The 20,170-nt window shown below is 40.6% G+C and overlaps 1 protein-coding gene across 6 annotated transcripts in view; it reads left to right on the top strand.

Annotated features, from left to right (window-relative positions):
- The window catches only part of PFKP (phosphofructokinase, platelet), an 84,312-nt gene that overhangs the window by 14,548 nt on the left and 49,594 nt on the right, over nucleotides 1–20,170 (top strand). For all 6 annotated transcript variants that reach the window (XM_048837680.2, XM_048837682.2, XM_048837681.2 and 3 more), the window contains exons 2-4: nucleotides 3,096–3,169; nucleotides 14,496–14,573; nucleotides 18,240–18,429. In XM_048837680.2, coding sequence (XP_048693637.1) covers nucleotides 3,096–3,169; nucleotides 14,496–14,573; nucleotides 18,240–18,429 — 342 coding nt within the window. The remainder of the gene's footprint in view (nucleotides 1–3,095; nucleotides 3,170–14,495; nucleotides 14,574–18,239; nucleotides 18,430–20,170) is intronic.

Genomic DNA, 20,170 nt, shown 5'->3' with positions numbered 1-20,170 from the left:
AGTTTGTTTCAGGTGCTTTAATCTATAGCAAACTTTCTTCCCTCTACAGGGAAGAAGGCTCTCCTGCTGCCCTCTGGCCATGCTGTATCACAAAAGACAGAACACAAACATGGCCCTTCCTCCAAAGAGTTGACAATCGAAGTCACTGGCAGGTTCACCCCAGATAGCTGAAAAGAAAGTGCTTCCTTCCCCGGCCTTAAGAGATGTGATGCAGTTAATCTGTCCTCGACATTTCAGGGTTTTAAAGATTATCACCAGCACCTTGAGCTGAACCCAGGAGGGAGAGAGAGAAACAATACAAAGACCTGATCATGAGTGTTGTGTTCGCAGGTCTCCTCTGGTTGGGCAGAAGACAGTTATATTTTGCTCGAGCTGAAGCTTCAAGGTGGTCTTAGATGTTAGGCCTAAGTATGGGTTATTACCATAGTGTAGTCTGGAGGTGCAAAGGTGTTACTGGCTGGGAAGAATTCTGCATTAGAAGGGGGTGATCAGACTCCTCACAAGCCACAGATGATTAAAATAAATGTGTTGCAGCTGTAATCTGAAAAACCAGGATCAGCGACTGATCCATTAGGAGCTTAATTTAGAAAACATTGACAAGAGGCAGGCATGCATTGTCAGGAGATGATGCAGGTGATGCCTTTGCCCAGTCCATTAAATGCTTCTTCATGCCCACAAGAATCTCTTCTGTTTTAGCTGGTGCAAGTTACATTCATTCTGAATCTCAGCCTGTCCATTTTCCTTCCAGTCAGTCACAGACTTGGGCTAATGAAACTGTTAGTCAGTGGAAGACAGACACAGAACTCTGTGTTGGTCAGTATTTATTATATCTGCAAAACATCTTGGAATCAACCCATACATGTTGAACAGGAAAGGTGACAAGGTGGAACCCTGAAGGATGCAGCAGTTGAGAGCTTTCCAGAAGGATGAAAGTGGGGAAGGAGAAAACTCAATGAATGGCCATTCTGAACACATCTGTAAGACCCTATAGACAAATCAAGGGAACCAAAAGCAGCCGATAGTTCTAAAAAGAAGCATGGCCTTTACCCTGTTCATCACTATAGGGATGTAATTAACCATCAGTATCTATACAGACTTGGTTTAGAGAAACAGTATTCTGCATAAAAATGTTAGTATGCTAAGTGACACTTGCATCTCTTCTTGCTCTTCAGTTGGCAGAGACCGCAAATGCCATAGAGAACAGATTTTGGAGGTGAAGAGTGCCTTGTGCCACACTCTACAGCGATTACTGCATCCTCCCTGGCCTTGGTCGATACTTGAAAGGCCAGATCTTCAGCCAGTGGAAATTGATGTAGCTGCATTGACTTAAAAAACCTGACCCAAAGTGTATGTGGTTTCTGGAAGGAGAATTGCCTCTTTGAATGGATATTTGCTACTATCTTGCTCTCCCTAGCTGACAGACTTGTTCTCCTCACTGGGTATGCCTGCACTTGGAGCTGGGGTGCCATTCCCTGCCCATGTAGGCATACTTGCACTGGCTGTCATCAAACTGGCATGCTAAAAATAGTAGCGTGGCTTCTCCGCTGACATAGCTACTGCCGTTTGTTGGGGGTGGTTTAATATCAATAGGGGAGTGCTTGCCCATTGACATAGAGTGGCGACACGAGAGATCTTACAGCTGCATCAGTACAGGTCTCTCGTGTAGACATAGCCTTAATGTTCAGTTCTTCCACAATAAGATACTTCTGTTTAATAACAGATACTTTATTTGTGTTGTGTTCCTAAGTAAGAGGCACTTGAGGAAACCTCAGGGTCACTGGGACCTTCACACTAATCAATTTCAACATTCACAAAGAGGTTAGTTCAGTGGGTCTTTAAATACTTCCTTGGCAGTGATAGTATCTAGGCTCCCTGAGGACAAGCCATATGCATGACTTCGCTTGTGGGTTTGGAGATTCAGGTCAATTCTGTTGTGTGGTTTGATCATCTTATGAGTTTCAAATCAGGGATTATTTTGCACCTACATCATCAGCAGAGCTGATCTATTTCTTTGCTATTTCCAGTAACTAATGAATCCTATTGATCTGGGGGACTGTAGATACTATACTATATTTGATGCTGTGTTGTATCTGTAAATCCAAGGAGAGTGCTGATCAGCTGTTAGAGAAGTCTCTCAGCTTCCTTGCCCCTCTCTTATAGCTCTGTATTTGTTTCTTATGCCTGGGGTCTGTTGGTAATTCTCCATGGTTTTTTTCATGAGTAATATTCGCCACGGTAGATGGAGAGTGCCATTATAATAGACACCACATTCTTTTAGACTCTTTGAATTGACACCCATTGGGTGTGCTATAAAATGGTTCTGTGGAACATATTTGCTGCTTAATATATGGAAGTATTAATACTGATTTACACAAGTATGACATCATTCAGCCAAGTGTTTCAATTTGTCAGGCATCTATGAAAAGAGTACTCCGGGCTCCATTGTGAGCTGCAGAACATCCCCGCACAGGGGAGTAAGATGCCATAAGGCACTCCCTTACTCATGCTATCCACATCACAGATGTGTACTCAAGGGGAGAACTGCTGGCACTGGGTTGCTACTCCCCACTCCTCCTGCAATCATGTGGTTCTGCTCTTCGACAACACACCATCTGTGCAGCTGAGCTGGTTTGGAAGAAAGTGAGCTGGACCAGGAAAAAATGCTAGCACAGCTTACTTTCCCCTCTGGCGTGAGGGGAGGCAGGCACTGAATTGTGCCTGCAAGTCTTGCAAATTGCAAGGTGCCAAACCACCAGTCTTATGTCATTTATCAGTCACCACTTTCTAATTACTGTTTATTCTGATAATATCTTGACAATTTCATCAAGCTCCCCTGTTCAGTGTCCATATAATGATGGTACTAAAACAAATAACTCTGCCCCCTTCAACTTATAGAGCTGGCTGCATTGTCAGTATGTACATTTCTGTTATAGTAAAAGCTTTTTTTTCTGTTTAGGAACAATTTATAGCTTCCAATTCCTTTGTTGTTGTTGTTGTTGTATTTTGTTTTAGACAAAGGTATTTCAAGTTAATATTAGAAAATTGAGATAACCTTGCATAATTTTGTAATAAATGAATTCACTTTCTCTTCCCAGGTATGAATGCTGCGGTACGTGCAGTAGTGCGTATGGGAATCTACGTAGAAGCTAAAGTATATTTTATCTATGAGGTTAGTTTTCCTATTGTATTCAGTCTGTATTTGATTTTTGAATGTGTATGGACCTTGTTCTTGTGGAAATTTCACATGGACTTTAATGGTGTAAAAACTCAAAATGTTACACATGGTGTTCCTTGTTGTTACACCAAAAGCCTTTTTTACCCATGAAAGGTAATTTATCTGGTAATGACCAAGAGATGATATTCTGATTAAAATAGAAGTTTGAGTTCTGGTTCCAGACCTTTTCTGCATACAAGAGCAAGGGGTTGGGAATATTGAGAAGACTTAGCTGTGGTAGTTGATGGGATCAGGCCTTGCATTATGCAGCAATGACCTGTCTATCTATACCTGAATACCTTCTGTAAGGTATTCATCTAGGCCCCCCCCCCCCCTTTACTCTAGTATGAGCACCTTACAACTTTTGAGGTATTTATTCTGACAATACCCCTGTGAGGCAGGAAAGTAGTGTTATTCCCAGTTTACAGATAGGGAACTGAGGCACAGAAAGATTACGTGACAGGAGTAGTCTGCAGCTGGTTCTATAGCCGCTGGACAGTCTTTCCTATTCTTCAAACTAAAGGGAGCAGTTGACAGGCTACACAATGAAGTCCTATCCACTTCTTTCCAAATATCAGAAATATTGTGTCTGTGATTGATAAATATGTAAGTGAAGTTACATTCAAATTGCATGGGATATGGAAATTTGAAAGACATATACGTGTACATCAAAAGGAGAAAACTATTTATGTAAATGTTACAGGAAAATGCCAATATTGTACTCTGATTTAATAAAGAGATACATTTTAACTTTAAAGTATGTGAATATTGGAATACAGTAAACCTTTTAAACAGAGGGCCCATTTGTATTGTATGTTGGCATTATATCAGTTCTCCTTTAGAAGCCTTTAGCTTTTAAAAGTAAAGCAATCATGGGATAACATGGGCAGTCCTCTCATGGATCAGTAACTGGTTAAAAGACAGAAAACGAAGGGTAGGAATAAATGGTCAGTTTTTAGAATGGAGGGAGGTAAATAGTTGTGTGTCCCAGGGATCTGTACTGGGACTAGTGTTGTTTAGCTTATTCATAAATGATCTGGAAAAAGGGGTAAACAGTGAGGTAGCAAAATTTTGCAGATGTACAAAATTATTCAAGATAGTTAAGTCCAAAGCAGACTACGAAGAGTTACAGACTCACAAAACTGGGTGACTGGGCAACAAAATAGCAGATGAAATTCAGTGTTGATAAATGCAAAGTAATGAACATTGGAAAACATAATCCCAACTATACATGCAAAATGATGGGGTCTAAATGAGCTGTTACCACTCAAGAAAGAGATCTTGGCATCATTGTGGACAGTTCCCTGAAACCATCCACTGAATGTGCTGCAAGAGTTAAAAAAGCAAACAGAATGTTAGAGACAATTAGGAAAGGGATAGATCAGTGGCTTTCAACCTTTTTTCATTTGTGGACCCCTAAAAAAATTGAAAAGGAGGTGTGGACTCCTTTGGAAATCTATTGTCTGTGTATATAGTTGAATTCTGTTCAGTCAGTTTTCAGTCTAAGTGTTCCACAGACCCCTTAGACATAGTCCGTGAACCCCCAAGGGAGTCCATGGACCACAGGTTGAAAACCACTGGAATAGATAAAAAGACAGACAGTATCATAATACTTCTATGTAAATCGATGGTTTTGCCCATACCTTGAATACTGCGTGCAGTTCTGATCACCTCATCTCAAAAGCAGATCTATTAGAATTGGAAAAGGTACAGAGAAGGACAACAAAACGAATAAGGGTAGGGAACAGCTTCCATATGAGGAGAGATTAAAAAAGACTGGGACTGTTCAGCTGGGAAAAGAGAGGACTAAGAGGGGATAGGATGGAGATCTATAAAATGGTGACTGGTATGGAGAAAGTGAATAAGCTACTGTTGTTTACTCCTTCACATAATACAAGAACCAGGGGTCATCCAATGAAATGAATAGATAGCAGATTTAAAACAAACAAAATAAAGTACTTATTCATACAATGCACAGCCCATGGAACTCATTGGCAAGGGGTGTTGCGAAGGCCAAAACTATAACAGGGTTCAAAAACGAACTAGATAAATTCCTGGAGATTAGGTCCATCAATGGCTATTAGCCAAGATGGTCAGGTATGCAACCCTTGCACTAGCTGTTCCAAGCCTCTGAGTGCCAGAAGCTGGGAGTGGGTGACAGGGATGGATTACTCGATGATTGCCTGTCTGGTCATTCTCTCCAGAGCACCTGGCATTGGCCACTATCAGAAGACAGGATACTGGGCTAGATGGATCATTGGTCCGACCTAGTATGGCTGTTCTTCTGTTCTTATGTTTTAGAAGTTTATAAACCAAAATAAACATTTTACCTAGGCTAAAATGTGGGGTGCAGTTTTGCTAATTAAAGGTGATTTTAGTTTGTCCTATAAACCAAATTTAATTATAAAAGTGCTAGAAAATACAGCATTTGTTAGTTTGTATTTACCTAACACACTGTTTATATTTTTAAACTTGATTATTTATTCATTTTCATCCATATCTGTTTATACTCAGAGTTCAGACACTAGAGCTATAAAACACATTGTAAAGGAGTTTTTTTGTTTGTTTGTTTTTTGCTTTTGTTTTTTAATGTAAGCTATTCCTAATGCTGGGCACATTAAGCTGTAAAAGTTACTTGGCATAAGGCATTCACTGAAGTTTGTATAGTAACATAAGCAACATATACATTTATATGTGTTTCAGAATAATATGTACATATGGTTTATCCAATAGTCTGTGGCAGTTTTAAAACAAGGACATGAGTTTAGGGTTGAAAGAAAAAATAACAACAGCTATTTGAAAAATAACCATCAAGCAAATTTTGGTATTTTGGACACTTCAAAGTTTTGTTTCAAAATGCAGAAATTAATTCGACTATGTTATGAAATATGATGTAGGTTATTCTGAGGCTAAATATGGTAAAAGCTTTCCACAATTTTAGCTTGCAAGAAAGACAGCCAAAGAACTTCTTACTCTGCCCCCTCAAAATCTAAACCCTTGTCAGAAGGACTACAAATTAGCTGCGAGTTGCAAGGGGATTCTAGGAATTGGCAAGCTAGTGAGCACACCACGTATTCAGAAGTTGGTTGTTGTGGCAGCGCAGCACAAAAGATTTCTGGAGCACAGTGCTCTGCTTATTTGCATACCAATTCTCTTTTTGTAATAGGAAAATATTAATTCTACCCCTTCATTCCCTGCCCCTCCATGGTTTGAAATTAATATGTCTGCAATCTGCATGGTTTGCTACCCCTATTGTATGACTTAATGGATGACTGGCAGTGAAGTATGGATTGGGTCCTGCATCATGATGATATGGGGAAGTGAGAGTGGACAGACATTGGGGTTGAAGCCTTAGGGACAGATCCTTGGGTGCAGCCAAAATACACAGAGTGCAAGTCAAGAAGCCGTATGCAAAGATGGCTTAAAGCTCCTGTGTTACTGTCCTGCCCTGGTGTGTCTGTGTACATGGACTATATGGCTGTTCTCTTTACCCTGTGGTAGAGCAGTGTGAAGGATTCTCTTACTCAAGCCAGGCTACAGTGGTCATAAAGGGTCCAAAGTGCAGCTGAGGATCAGTGTGATGTATGGATGTTGAGCTGCACACTCTTTTCCCTGCTGCAGGGAGTATAGAAGTAAGGGCCTGGCACGTAAGACCCCCCCATGTCATGTCTGTGCGTCTGGAGGATCATCCTCACACTGGGAAGTAAAAAATTCACCCTCTTCCTGACTTTGTTTACCCTTAAATTAATAGGATAAGTGTTCAGTTCAAGCCTTCTCAGTCTTGGCTGCTCCTGGAGTTCCTACCTCAGGACTGCTCACATTCATTCACTTTCCATGCCTTTCCAAGACTAACCTGTTCTTAAATTGACCAGAAATGTTGAAATACGTCTTTATATGACATTCTGGGGTGCAATCCAGACCAGTGAGGTGTTATGTCACCCTAGCCCTGCAGCTTGGGGTGCCTCACAGTGCTTTCCTGCTATAGCTCCCAACCTGGACTTCTCACAAACAGTATGCAGGTTACACTCTGAGTGTTTGTGTATAGCCACAGCCCGGGTCCAGCAACCCTGGCCCCAGCAGCTTGTCAGCAAACACCAGCTACTCTCGGACTTCCAGCAGCCTTGAGTTCCACTTGCAGGTGACCCCAACACATGCCCAGTCCCAAATTTCCCACCCAAAAAGTATAAGCTGCACTGTCCAGCCCTCTTCTGGACAGTGCAGTTATATTAGGTCTGTTTCCCATCTAAGGGGATCAATAAACAACAGTTTGCTACCCTAAATGGAGTTACCCACACAATTCAGTTTAAACATAACACTGGATTAGTTTTGATTAATGAATAAAACAAGCTTATTTAACTTCAAGGAGATACGTTTTAAGCGAGTACCCGTATAAGGCATTAAAGTCAGAAATGGTTACAAGAGAAATAAAGATAAAATGCTTCCTAAACTTAACAAACAAGATTTGGTTCAAGGTGAACTTCTTACCATATGCTTCCAGCAACAGGGCTGACCAAACTTCAGGTCAGGATCTCTCCCCAAAGTCAAATGGGCAGGTTTCTTTTGCCTTCTTTGGTGAAAGAGTGAGAGATGGATAGGAAGAGATAACTTGGAGCGGTTTTGCCCCTTACTTTTATAGTTCAGTCACCCTTTGAAATGCATTTTCTTGAGGACAAGCCCTAGGTAAAATTCATTCAAATAATAAAGGAGGGCGGTGAAAGATTTTGCACCCTGTTTCTTTTCACCTCTGTTTGCTGAAATGCAGATTTTCCTTGTCTTCTGTCTTCCCCCTCTTGTTGTCTGAAGACACTGTTATATGTCTTCCCCCTCTTGTTGTCTGAAGACACTGTTATATGTTACAACTTATACGTAAATTGAGTTAAACACCCATTCCTTAGTTTAAGACCTGCTTGACCAGTCCTGCCTAATCAGGGCTAGTGGGTTTGAACATGTGCAACTAATATTATTCAGGGGGAATTCATAACTTTGCATATAATGTTGCCACACACATTTCATTATGATATTATTGACCAGCAAGTTATTAGTTTTCCAGTGATACCTCACAAGGCATATTTTATACAAAAATTATTACAATGGTATGTAGGGTGTGAATACAGGGATGCATTCTGTCATACTTTAGTAGACCACTTAATACACTCAAATATGTAACTGTTGATATTTTGCAATTTTTAGCTTTGTTAATGCCTTCCAGGATAAGGCAAATTGGGGATAATCACAGATTAATTACTACAGTCTGAAGACATGAATCTGTAGAAGTTGCGTGAGGTGAATATTGATGTACAATGGAGTTACTGTAGCAGAGCAGGGATTCCAACAGAGAGTAACATTCTATCTTGTTTACACTTGTGTAGGTCTGGAACACAGGAGCATATGATTCGTTGTGAGTAGGGGACATGCCTGTGAGAGAGAAATCTGCTTCTAGTTCAACCCTTTCAACATTACACTGTAGGCAGTCACCAGTTATTCTTCTTTGATTTGGGTGTTGATTAATCACGCAGTCGTTTTTCTTTCATGGGTGCATACAAATGCCTTAGAAATATGCGGTTTGCAGTATTGTTGTAACCATGTTGGTCCCAGAGAAAGACAAAGGGTGGGGGGAGGTAATATTTTTTATTGGACCAAATTCTGTGGGTGGAAGAGACAAGCTTCCAAGCTGCACAGAGCTGTTCTTCAGGTCTGGAAAAGGTAACCACAGTGTCACAGCTAAACACAAGATCATTAAACATACGGGGTTAATGCATGTTGCAAGAAACCACTTAAAATGAAGTGGTCAATTAGCACTGCTACAGTCCATAGAACAAAGAAGGGCTAGTAGATTACCAATTGTTGTAAAGAGCCATAAAACCAGTGTCTCTGTTGAGACTATGATTTTTAGTGTCTAGGAAAGTTATGAGTTTAAGTTCTCCTGCTTGTATTTTGAAGGCTTGCATTTTGATGGTTTCTTTTGAGGATGAGTACTGGTAGGTCAGCTTGTATTGTGAAAAATGTTCGCCTATGGGTGATAGGGTGTTTTTGTCTTTTATCATTTTTCTGGATGAGCTCATTAAAGAGCACAGTGATTGTCTAGTTTTACCCACATAGCTGTTAGGACATTTGATGCACTGGATGAGGTACACCACATGTCATGATAGACACATGTAGGGGTATTGATCATTATAGCAGAGAGATGTCTGTAGGTTTTCCATCTGTTTTTCTGGCAGTATGTGGTACCGCTCTGAATTGGTGTGTTCTAGCCTCTGGGGAGCTTCTGATGTTGAGCTTGGAGATGTTGGGGGGTCTTTGGAAGACTAGAAGAGGGGTTTTGGGAAAAATTTCTTTCAGGGTATCATCCACATCAAGTAAGGGTTATAATTGTTTGATGATACCCCATGTAGGTTCCAGTTTGAGGAGTGTGATCAGTGGTTGTTTGTTTTTGTATTGAAGCAAGTTCTCTCGGGTTATTTGGGTGGCCTGTTCCATGATGTGATCAACCTCTCTGGTGGAGTGAAGCTGCTCTGGGAGGTTACAAAACAAAACAAAAACACCACCAAAAACCTGAGGGTTAAAAATATTTCTGTTTAGAGCCAATTGGTGAAATTAAAGGCCTTGAAATTTTCAGCCTGACCTATTAAAGTTGATGAGCCAAAGGCAGTCCATCCCATAAATGCTTCCTCTGATGCCACATAAAATTGTTTCATCCTCTTTACTAGTTTCTTCTGCAGGGTCAAGAACTCTGCAGTTGTGGCAAAAAGTAGCCCCACATTCAGGCAAAATGTAGCTGTAATGGGCACAGCTTTGAACTGGGCAAGAACAAACTGGCTGTGGAATAGGATTGAGCTCCTTTATAGCAGCATGTTTATTTATGGAGATGTTTTACTATATGTGTAAACAGATATTAATTTAATGAGCCCTATACAATTCTTTGAAGTACTTTGTGCTGCTTGATAATAACCCAAAGGAAAATGGACCCCAGAGTATAAGGAAAATTAGCAGTTGTTATAGAATAATGAATAAGAGCACAATTTTGATCCCCCAAAAGCAAGGGCGTTTGGAAACTCCTAAATTGTTGATTTTAGTCCTGGAAGCTATATTCTAAATTTGCAGTAAAGGAATATGAGAATTCAGGGTTCAAGTATCTGGGAATACTCCCCCTAACAATTCTATCATCCTTAAGGATTGACTAGACATGAACATTAATCTGGAATAAAATAGGGTGTAAATTTAAAGCAGATTAATTATTCCTGATTAACTTCCAGTGTAGACACCCAAATTCTGGAATAAGACTGTCTTATTCTGAATTAGTGTAATGCACTTCCAGAGTGGATTAGCTAATGTGGAATAAGGCAATTTTATTGCAGGATAAGAGTGTCCACTCTTGGAGTTAATCTGGAATAGCCTTTACTCATGTTGAGTAGTATGTTGGTTTGCAAGCAAACCCATCGCTCATGGAGTAATGTACTACTCAGTATGGGTACCCGCTGTACTATATGTTAACATATAGTCAGTCACCTCCTGGATTGATACCAGAAGAGCATTCTGTCCTCACAGAAAGTATTAATACTGCTGAGTTTATTTTTATCAAGGTGTGAAAGCTCTAGCTCCGAGAGAGAGAAATATATTTAAAAATACCATATTGTTTCTGGAGGCTAGGTTAATATTTCACCTCTGAACTCCAGGAATTAAATTTGGTATAATCACTAATTGGAGATGAGTGATAATTAGTGGTTCTCATTTTGGACTCAATCCTGTTAGGTATTGAGTTCATAATGAGAGGTACTAAGGTTTTTAAACCCTCATAATCCCTTTTAAACCTTATGACAGCATCTTACAGGATTGGACATGTAGTCCCTGGTGGATGTTTGCCCATCACTAAACCACAGAATTTTACATAATTCATCTTGATTGGTAGTCTACTTCTGACAGGCTAGAAGTGAAAACACAGGGGTGTACACTGGCAGAACTCTGTGGGAAAACTTCCACAGTGGGTGTTATGCTATGTTTTATGGACTTAATACTCAGTGAAATTGGTTCCTCACTTTCTTGAACACTAGCATTCAGCAAGTGAACCACTAATTAAATAGAAAAGAATATCTAAATAGAAAAAAAAATAGCCTGGTATAATAGTAATTCAGCAGGAGTTGCTAACTCATTTGTTCTTTTCTAAATACTTTTGTCTGCCCCTTCCTGCTTGCTTTGTATCAAATGCAGCTGTTCTGTTGGGGCAAAGGCTCTGTTTTGATGGTCCACCCTCTGAGACTGATAGAGGCTGATAGTTTTAGATGTCTCTGAGATAGAGCAGTCTGTTGGATTCTATTTGGTCTTGTGGGACACTATAAGAATCCGGTGTCCACACCTACGTATATGGTGGCTCCCAAAGGCCAACTTCCTCATCTTTTTCCTTGCTGCTACTGCTGCTATTGTTTGTTTGTATTGTGGAAGCACCTAGGAGCCCCATAGTCCTAGGTGTTGAAGGCCTGGGGTTGGGGAGGGTTCTATCCAACAGAGGGGTCAGTACTCATGGGGTGTAGCCTTCTGCTTCCTGCTTGCATAGTCCCCACTGGCCTCCTCAGCAGAGGAGAGTAACTGCTGCTAGGTAGCTTGTTCAGCTGCAGCTTTGGGGAAGTGATATGGGCGGAAAGCCAACATGGAGCCCCAGCAGCCAAGAGTGCCCCTTCTGCATGGAGCCCCACCCGCTTCCCCTGCTGGGCAGATCCCCCTCCTCACCCTGATCCCTCAGTGCAGCCCCGTTGGGACTTTGCAACCGACAGTTTTGAAACCTCTGCTCTAGTTCAAACAGAAATTAATTCAGGGAGGTTCTATGGCCTGTCTTATAGAGGAGTTCACACCAGATGAGCATAATGGCCTCATCTAGCCTTATAAAATATGAATTTATGCGTGAAGGAAGATAGTTTGAGCACCAGTGGGGAAAGACCCTTTTGTCCCATATTTATTGTGATATAAAGAATATTTTGGGTTCTTTGCTTTCTGATCAAGGGACCTCTTCTGGTTCGTGAATGACTTGTTGAAACCTTCTTGTCTCCAGTTGGACTGCAGCTGAGCATTTCTTGCTGTGAGGAGATTTGATGCACTTTACTCAGATTCAAATGTAAAGCATCAAAATTAAGTCTAAATTAATTCATACTGAAGAAAACCTGGTTTTGTGGTGTGTGTGTATGTGCATGTACGCATGTGTGTTCACACATGCATTTTTCCAGTATTCTGCTTACCTTGGAGGGAAATGTGTTACCAAATACTTCAGTTTCTAGAGACCTTTTTTTAAATGTATCCTAGGAGTAAGTAAAACATAGAAAAATCACAGAAATTAGCATCTGAAAGACCTTTCATGAAGCCTGTCTATTCCTTTACCCACTGCATGATTGCACCTAAAATATATTTATTTCTCCAGTATACTTTGGGAAGAAGCTTCTACCACTTCCCTTTTGAGCCTATGCCATAAACCATTTGAGACTTCCCTTCAGAGAATTCACAGTCACTCAGGATGATACTCATAATATTTTACACAGTATATAATTTCTTCTTACTGATTTTATCTTATTACTCCTTTGGGTCACCCTAAGTACTTTTTTCTCCATCTGTAACCTTTTATGCCCATTAAAGATTGGTAGGCTTATCAGGTTCCCTGAGTAATCACTTAGTGAAACAAAAAATATTTATGCTTTTGATCTTTCCTCATTATTAATCCCTCCAGCTCATAATCAGTCATTTCTGTTGTTCTCTGAACTCCCTCCAATTTACAGCCCCAATTTTTTAGTATTCAGATTCCCCAGACTGAGAGGTGCAATCCTGCCAGAGTCCTATAGAGAAGGACCATTAACTCTTCGCTCTATAGCATGATTACTCTGCACATGCAGCCACAAGCCACTTTGCCCAATTTTGTTACCATATTGGACTGCATCCATTTTTAATTTAATGTCCACAAGGTTGAATAGCAGCTCTAAATTTCTTTCCTATCAGATATACTAGCTTGTATTTTTCCAGATTAAATTACATTTTATTTCATTCATCTCACCATCTTTTGCAGCACTTCCCAATAAATTAGAATCTGCAAATGTCAGTATCCTGTTGTTAATACTACATAGTGAATTAATGAAGCCAGATTATCACTGAGCCCCACAGCTTCCCACTAGACATCTTTCCTTTTCTCATCATGATACATTGCCTTTTAACCGTATCCAATGATTTTCCCAGCCAATTTGAATTAGGTTTTGAGGCGCAGTTTTAAATGCTTTACCAAAATCCAGGTACATTGCCTCCGCTACATTTCCTTCACCATTAGTTGTGTAAAAAAGAGCGTCTGACCCCATTTGTTCTTTGTAATCCAATTTTGCTTGTTGCTTTTGATTCTGTTTTGCTCTGAGATGTTTCAAGATTTTCCCCATTACTTTAAAATGTATTTAAATAATGCTTTCTAAATAATAAATGTCACAATTACTTTTCTCTCCTTTGTGGAGACCATAAACACACTTCCTTTCCCCTTGGTCTGTCCCCAGTACTTCATGGTTCTTCAAAAATAATAGAATGTGTAACCTTTAATGCACAGCAGATATATTGCCATTCCCTTAGACTAGCTGTCTATGTATATCCCATACTGGCACTTCTCTGAAGCCACTTTTCTTCAGAATCTCACCTTTAATTTTTATAAGTAAGTCTCTAGATGTCATGGTTGTGAAGAAATCTTCAAAAAAAAAAATATGAACTGAATGTAACTGATGCAGAGATGAGCCTTCAGAGAGGCTGGAACACTAGCTGTGAGAGGCATGAACCACACCATTCATCTTAGTGGAGGGTTAACTCAGCAATCCGGTGAGAGTTATTTAATTGTCAGTATTGTTAACTTTTTCATCCTTTATGTAAAAAAATGAGACGGAGGGTCACAGATCCTCAGAGTTTATTGAGAGTGATGACTCCTGTCAGTGCCACAAGTAGTGGTTTTTGGGAGATACCACCAAGCCTCATGAGCCAACAGGGCCTATGGGTACATTCATGTACCTCAAGGGGGGAGCTTAAGAAGCCCATTAGAACCAAGTGGCACATACGATCATATTGTGAACATCAACACAATTTACTGTGAATAGTGTATAATTTTTGTGGTTCATGTCAGTGGGGCTAAAGTTGTGGGTGGAGCTTGGGAGAGTACTACTGTCTAAAATATATGCATATTGCATATATATATATAAATGTACAACATGACCATCACCCCAGTAGTAAAATACTATGCAGAATGACATGTCAGGTTTTCTAAAATACGTTTCTCTTGTCTCAGGGTTACCAAGGTATGGTTGATGGAGGTGACAACATTGTTGAAGTGTCATGGGAAAGTGTTTCAAGCATCTTGCAAGTGGTAAGTATGGTGAACAACCGAAAACAAAGCAAAACCCTCATTTGAAATCATTAACCAGAATTTTTAAACTTAAAGATTAAGGCCAAGAATTTCAAAAGTAGTCAGTGAGGTTGACTGGCTCCATTTTGGGCATCCAACTTCAAACTCTTGTTGACAGTGCCTGATTTTCAGATAATTGCTGCTCAGCATCTTCCAGAAATCAGATCTCTATGAGGTATGTCATGCTGGGCACCTAGAAACAGTAACCCCTTTTGAAAATGTAGGTCCTAGATTTTCAAAATTGGGTGCCCAAAGTTAGGCTGCTAAATGCATGTTTAGGCATACACATTAATCAGGAGTGGCAGAATTGGGCCCAAGAAGTTTAAAACAATGTCATATTAGTACTGTAGTAGGGAAATGCTGTGTTTTATGTGATGCCATGGAAGCTGTTCACCAATAGAAGTAAACATTTACATTTTTAAAATTTATATGCAAAACAATTGCTAAAAAATGAACCATTATATGTGGAGGCTAGTGCACATACGTGGTGGGCTCCTATAACCAGATCAATGTGCAAAACAAGATTGTGCTGTAGTTACCTCTCTGCAGTATTTCTTCTTCACAAAATAGCTCTCATTTTCACTAACACATAAAAGAAAGGTAGGATGTTACTTGCAGGCCTTTCTGTTCTTTTCTATCCTATTCTAATTTTATTTTGCATAAATAAGTATTTTTTCAGGAATGGGTAATTTTTTTTTCTACTTGTTTCATAGTTCTGTTTCTGAATAGAGGCACCCACTGTTAGTAGCAAATGGGTCACATGCTTCTTTCACTTAACACAGTCTCTTGCCTATTATCATGTCTGATGTTTCTAGTGTGAGTCATTTTACACATTGTTTCCATTATGGCTGGTTACTTTTAGAACCACTTCAAGAGTGTGTGTGTGTGCCTCACTCTCATTCATGGAGTCAGGTTTCCCAGCTCTCTTCTTCCTCACTTTCATCTTCCCATTATCAGCTTGTTGTGACTTTCAACACATATGGGCAGTGCCATGAAATGGTTTAGAACAGGAAGTGCTCGATGGTGAGGCAGACTGTTTCAGATGGCAATACAAACTGTATAAATTCCAAGCTCAAATTTGGGTTGGGCCTGGCTCAGATTTCTTGTTTTTACTGTACATAGGAAATGATTATGAAACACTGAAGTGATAATCTCCAAATCTTCTGCTAGGAAAAAAGAAAAGCTTCTGCATTGTGTCAATGTTACTTTCTAGTATACATTAGAAATACAGTAAAACTACAATCAAGGACAGTAAGCTTGTATAAAAGACAAAATGATGATTATATATTTTCTGTAAAGCTTGCTGACAGATTCTGAACAAATTTTAAACAACTAACAAAATTTTCCAAAAGCCAGGACTTGATGTTCAACTACCCAGACATCTGTTGGGAAAATAATACAGCCGGGCACAGATTATCCAACAAATTCTTGGAATGAATTGGAGACACATTTTATTACAGAAAGTGGAGAAAGTGACTAGGGGAGAGTCTATTCTAGATTTGATTCTGACAAACAGGGAGGAACTGGTTTTAGAATTTGAAGGTGGAAGGCAGCTTGGGTAAAAGTGTCCTTGGGTAAAAGTGTCCATGAAATGATAAGAGTTCATGATCTAAAGAATAGTAAGAGGGAAAATAGCACAATAAAAATAATGGAATTTCAAGAAGGCAGACTTTAGCAAACTTAGAGAATTGGTAACAAAGCTCCCGTGGGAATGAATTCTAATGGAAAAAAGAATTCTGGAGAATTGGCAGTTTTTTAAAGAGATATTATTAAGGACACAAGAGCAAACTATTCCAATGCATTTGAAAGAGGAAGCATGGTAAGACACCACCTTGGCTTAACCAGCAGATCTTTAATGACCTGATACTCCAAAAAGAGTTATATTAAAAAGTAGAAACTAGGTCATATTACAAAGAATGACTATAAATAAAAACAACACAAGCAGATAGGGACAAAATTTGAAAGACCAAGGCATAAAGGGTAGCAAGAAAACATTTTACAAATACAATAGAAGCAAAAGGAAGAGCAAGGACAAAGTAGGATCATTACTCAATGAGGAGGGAAAGACAATAACAGAAAAAGCAGCAATGGCTGAAGTGTTATATGCCTTTTTTGTGTCAGTTTTCACCGAAAAGGTTAGCAGTAATCGGATGACTAACATAGTGAACGCCAGTATAAATGGGGGAGGATCTGAGGCTAAAATAGGGAAAGAACAAGTTATGAATGTCTTCAAGTCCGCAGAGCTTGATGAAATACATTCTAGAATACTTAAGGAATTAGCTGAAGAGATCTCTGAGCCATTAGCGATTAACTTTGAGAAAGTCTGGAGGATGGGAGAGATTCCAGGGGACTAGGAAAGGGGAAATATAGTACCTATCTATTAAAAAGGGAATAAGGACAACCCAGGGAATTATAGATCTTAACTTTGTACTCAGAAAGATAATGGAGCAAATTATCAAACAATCAGTTTATAAGCGCCTAGAATAAAATAAAGTGATAAGTAACAGACAACATGGATTTGTCAAGAAAAATCATGTCAAACCAACTTAATAGCCTTATTTGACACGGTAACAAACCTTGTGGATTGAGGGGAAGCAATAGATATGATATAACTCAACTTTAGTAAGGCTTTTGATACAGACGCACATACCTTCTCATAAACATGGTAGAGAAATATATCCTAGATGAACCTACTGTAAGGTGGGCACACAATAGGTTGGAAAAGCGTACTCAGAGTGTAGTTATTAATGCTTCACAATCAGACTGGAAGGACATAACAAGTGGGTCCCTCAGGGATCTGTCCTGGGTCCAGTTCTATTCAAAATGATTTGGATAATGTCACAGAATACACTTATAAAGTTTGTGGATGATACCATGCTGGGAGGGATTGCAAGCTCTGTAAAGGACAAATCTTGACAAACTGGAGAAATGGCCTGAAATACATAGGATGTAATTCAATAAGGACGCATGCAAAATTCTCCACTTAGGAAGAAACAATCAATTGCACAAATACAAAATGGGAAAGGACTTCCAAGCAGGGTGTACTGCAGAAAAGGATCTGAGGGTTATAATGGATCACAAACTAAATACGAGTCAACAATGTAACACTGTTGTAAAAAAAAGCAAACCTCACTCTGGAATGTATTAGCAGAAGTGTTGTAAGTAAGACACGAGAAGTAATTCTTCCACGGCTCTCAGCACTGATAAGACAGAGTATTGTGTCCAGTTCTGGGTGCCACATTTCAGGAAAGATGTGGACAAATTGGAGAAAGTCCAGATGAGCAACAAAAATGATTAAGGGTCTAGAAAACATGACTTGCAAGGAAAGATTGAAAAAAATGGGTTTGTTTAATCTGGAGAAGAGAAGACTGAAGGGAGACAGGATAACAGTCTGCAAGTATGTATCTACCACACTTGTTTCCTGCCTCATTGCCTGATATACATGTACCATAGTTTTTAGAATGTAATTTTCCTAGAGGTTTGGGTAACTCTCTATTATTTTCTAGTGTACTCCCATACTCTTTTTTGTTAATATTTTCTTAATTAACAAATCAACATAACAAGAATTAGCATTTAACATAACATATGACAAAGATAAATTAGAACTGATTTATTTCCTTTTTCCAGGGAGGGACAGTTATTGGTAGTGCACGCTGCAAAGAATTTCGTGCCCGGGAAGGCCGTTTGAAGGCAGCTTTCAACTTGATTCAGCGTGGAATCACTAACCTTTGTGTGATTGGTGGTGATGGTAGTTTAACAGGTGCTAATCTCTTTCGTGAAGAATGGAGTGGACTTCTAGAGGAACTGGCACAAAGTGGTAAGTTTGCATCTCTGTGGACATGCAGAACACTTAGATCTTCCTCAACTGATGAAAGAAAATTATGTGTTATTATTACACAGAAAAATTACATTCAAAGAATGTTATTTAGGTTGCAAAGTCAACCACATGACAATTAGGAAATGCTAGATTTATGATTGTTTACACATAACTTTTCAGTCCCTTTGTGCATCCATCCTGTGTTCTCAATGAGTCAGAGTTCCTGTGGGGAAAAAAAATAGCACAGGATCATGTAATTAAAGACTATCGTAATGCATACACAAAAGGGGCCAAATTAAAGTTGCAAAGTGTAACCGTGTGGCTTACCCCATGGGCTGAAGAACCTGGGTCTAAGCCATCCCGATTACAGATTGATCCATACCTTACTCCTGAGGGCATTCTGTACCAAAAAATTAAAAATACTGTGCATGGTATTTTAAAATTCTGCAAAATTCTTGCAAATTTTATTTGTCAAATAAATGTGGAGGCTCCAGTGTGGCATTGGGGAACACAGACCACTGGCTGCACAGAGGTGGGAGATCACTGTGCAGCTTCCCCTCAGGACACAGACTCAGCAGTGAGGGTGCAGCCAACCCTGACACCAGCTGGGTCTTCCTCAGTCCAGCCCCCTGCCCCACAGTGATTTAAATCTCTGCCGGCTTCCTGGGCACCCGAAACATACTGCTGGGGAGGGTCATATGACCGCTCTTGTGGCTTCCCTTTGCTCCCCCATCAGAAAGTCATTTTTCTACAGGGAAGTAAAGAAATCTGCGGAGGACATAAATTCTGCGCATGCACAGTGGAGCAGTATTCCCCCAGGAGTAACACCTGAGGGAATCAGGCAATTCACTATAAAGAGCAGAAGGTGGCTGCAGTAAGTGGGAAAGCCCAAGGAATTGCAGCTATGCTCATGGACGTTTCAGGGAGAAAAAGGGCTACTGCTGGATCGTGACACCAGGGAGCTTGGAGGGTAAAGCCCAGTGAGAAGGAGGCTCCTGAGGGGCAAGAAACTCTAACTGCATTTGGGACTGGACGTCAGAGCCCCAGCGAGGGAGATCTGGGAGGACTGGTGGGGGGGTCATATTGGTATGAAAGAAAAGTTCTGGGAATGAGAGAAAATTCACAGCAGAGTGAATGAATGGATGTTTTCTTTGTGTTGTTGGAATGAATTTTAGTTTGGGGCTCTGGGTTACTGTAAACTGGTCCTTGTATTAAATTAGCCCCAGCCAGGGATACTGTTAATCAGAGAAAGCCTCTGTGAGTTCTTAAAGGGCCCCACGGAGAGGGAAAAAAAAGAGGTTAGAAGCTGCAGAGACATCGCTGGCCACAAGGGGTGCTCAATAACACAGTAATACTTTTACACCAGAGGTGGGAAAACTATGGCCCGCGGGCCACATCCGGCCCGCGGGACCATCCTGCCCGGCCCCTGAGCTCCCGGCCTGGGAGACTAGCCCCCGACCCCTCCCCTGCTGTCTCCCCTCCCCCACAGCCTCAGCTCACTGCGCCGCCAGCGCTCTGGCCCGCCGCTCCTGCCAGGCAGTGCGCCAACATGGCTGGCTCCATCCTGCCGCTGTGAGCAGCATGGTAAGGGGGCGAGGAACGGGGGGGGGGAGGTTTGGATAGGGGGGTGGGGCAGTCAGGGGACAGGGAGCAGGGGGGGTTGGATAGGGGGTGGGGTCCCAGGTGGGTGGTTAGGGGATGGGGGTCCCAGGAGGGGGCGGTCAGGGACAGGGAGCAGGGG

Source organism: Caretta caretta, chromosome 2, assembly GCF_965140235.1.
Source record: "Caretta caretta isolate rCarCar2 chromosome 2, rCarCar1.hap1, whole genome shotgun sequence".
NCBI lineage: Eukaryota > Metazoa > Chordata > Testudines > Cheloniidae > Caretta > Caretta caretta.
The sequence above is the reverse complement of the archived record's forward strand: the minus strand, read 5'-3'. Positions and strand labels throughout refer to the sequence as shown.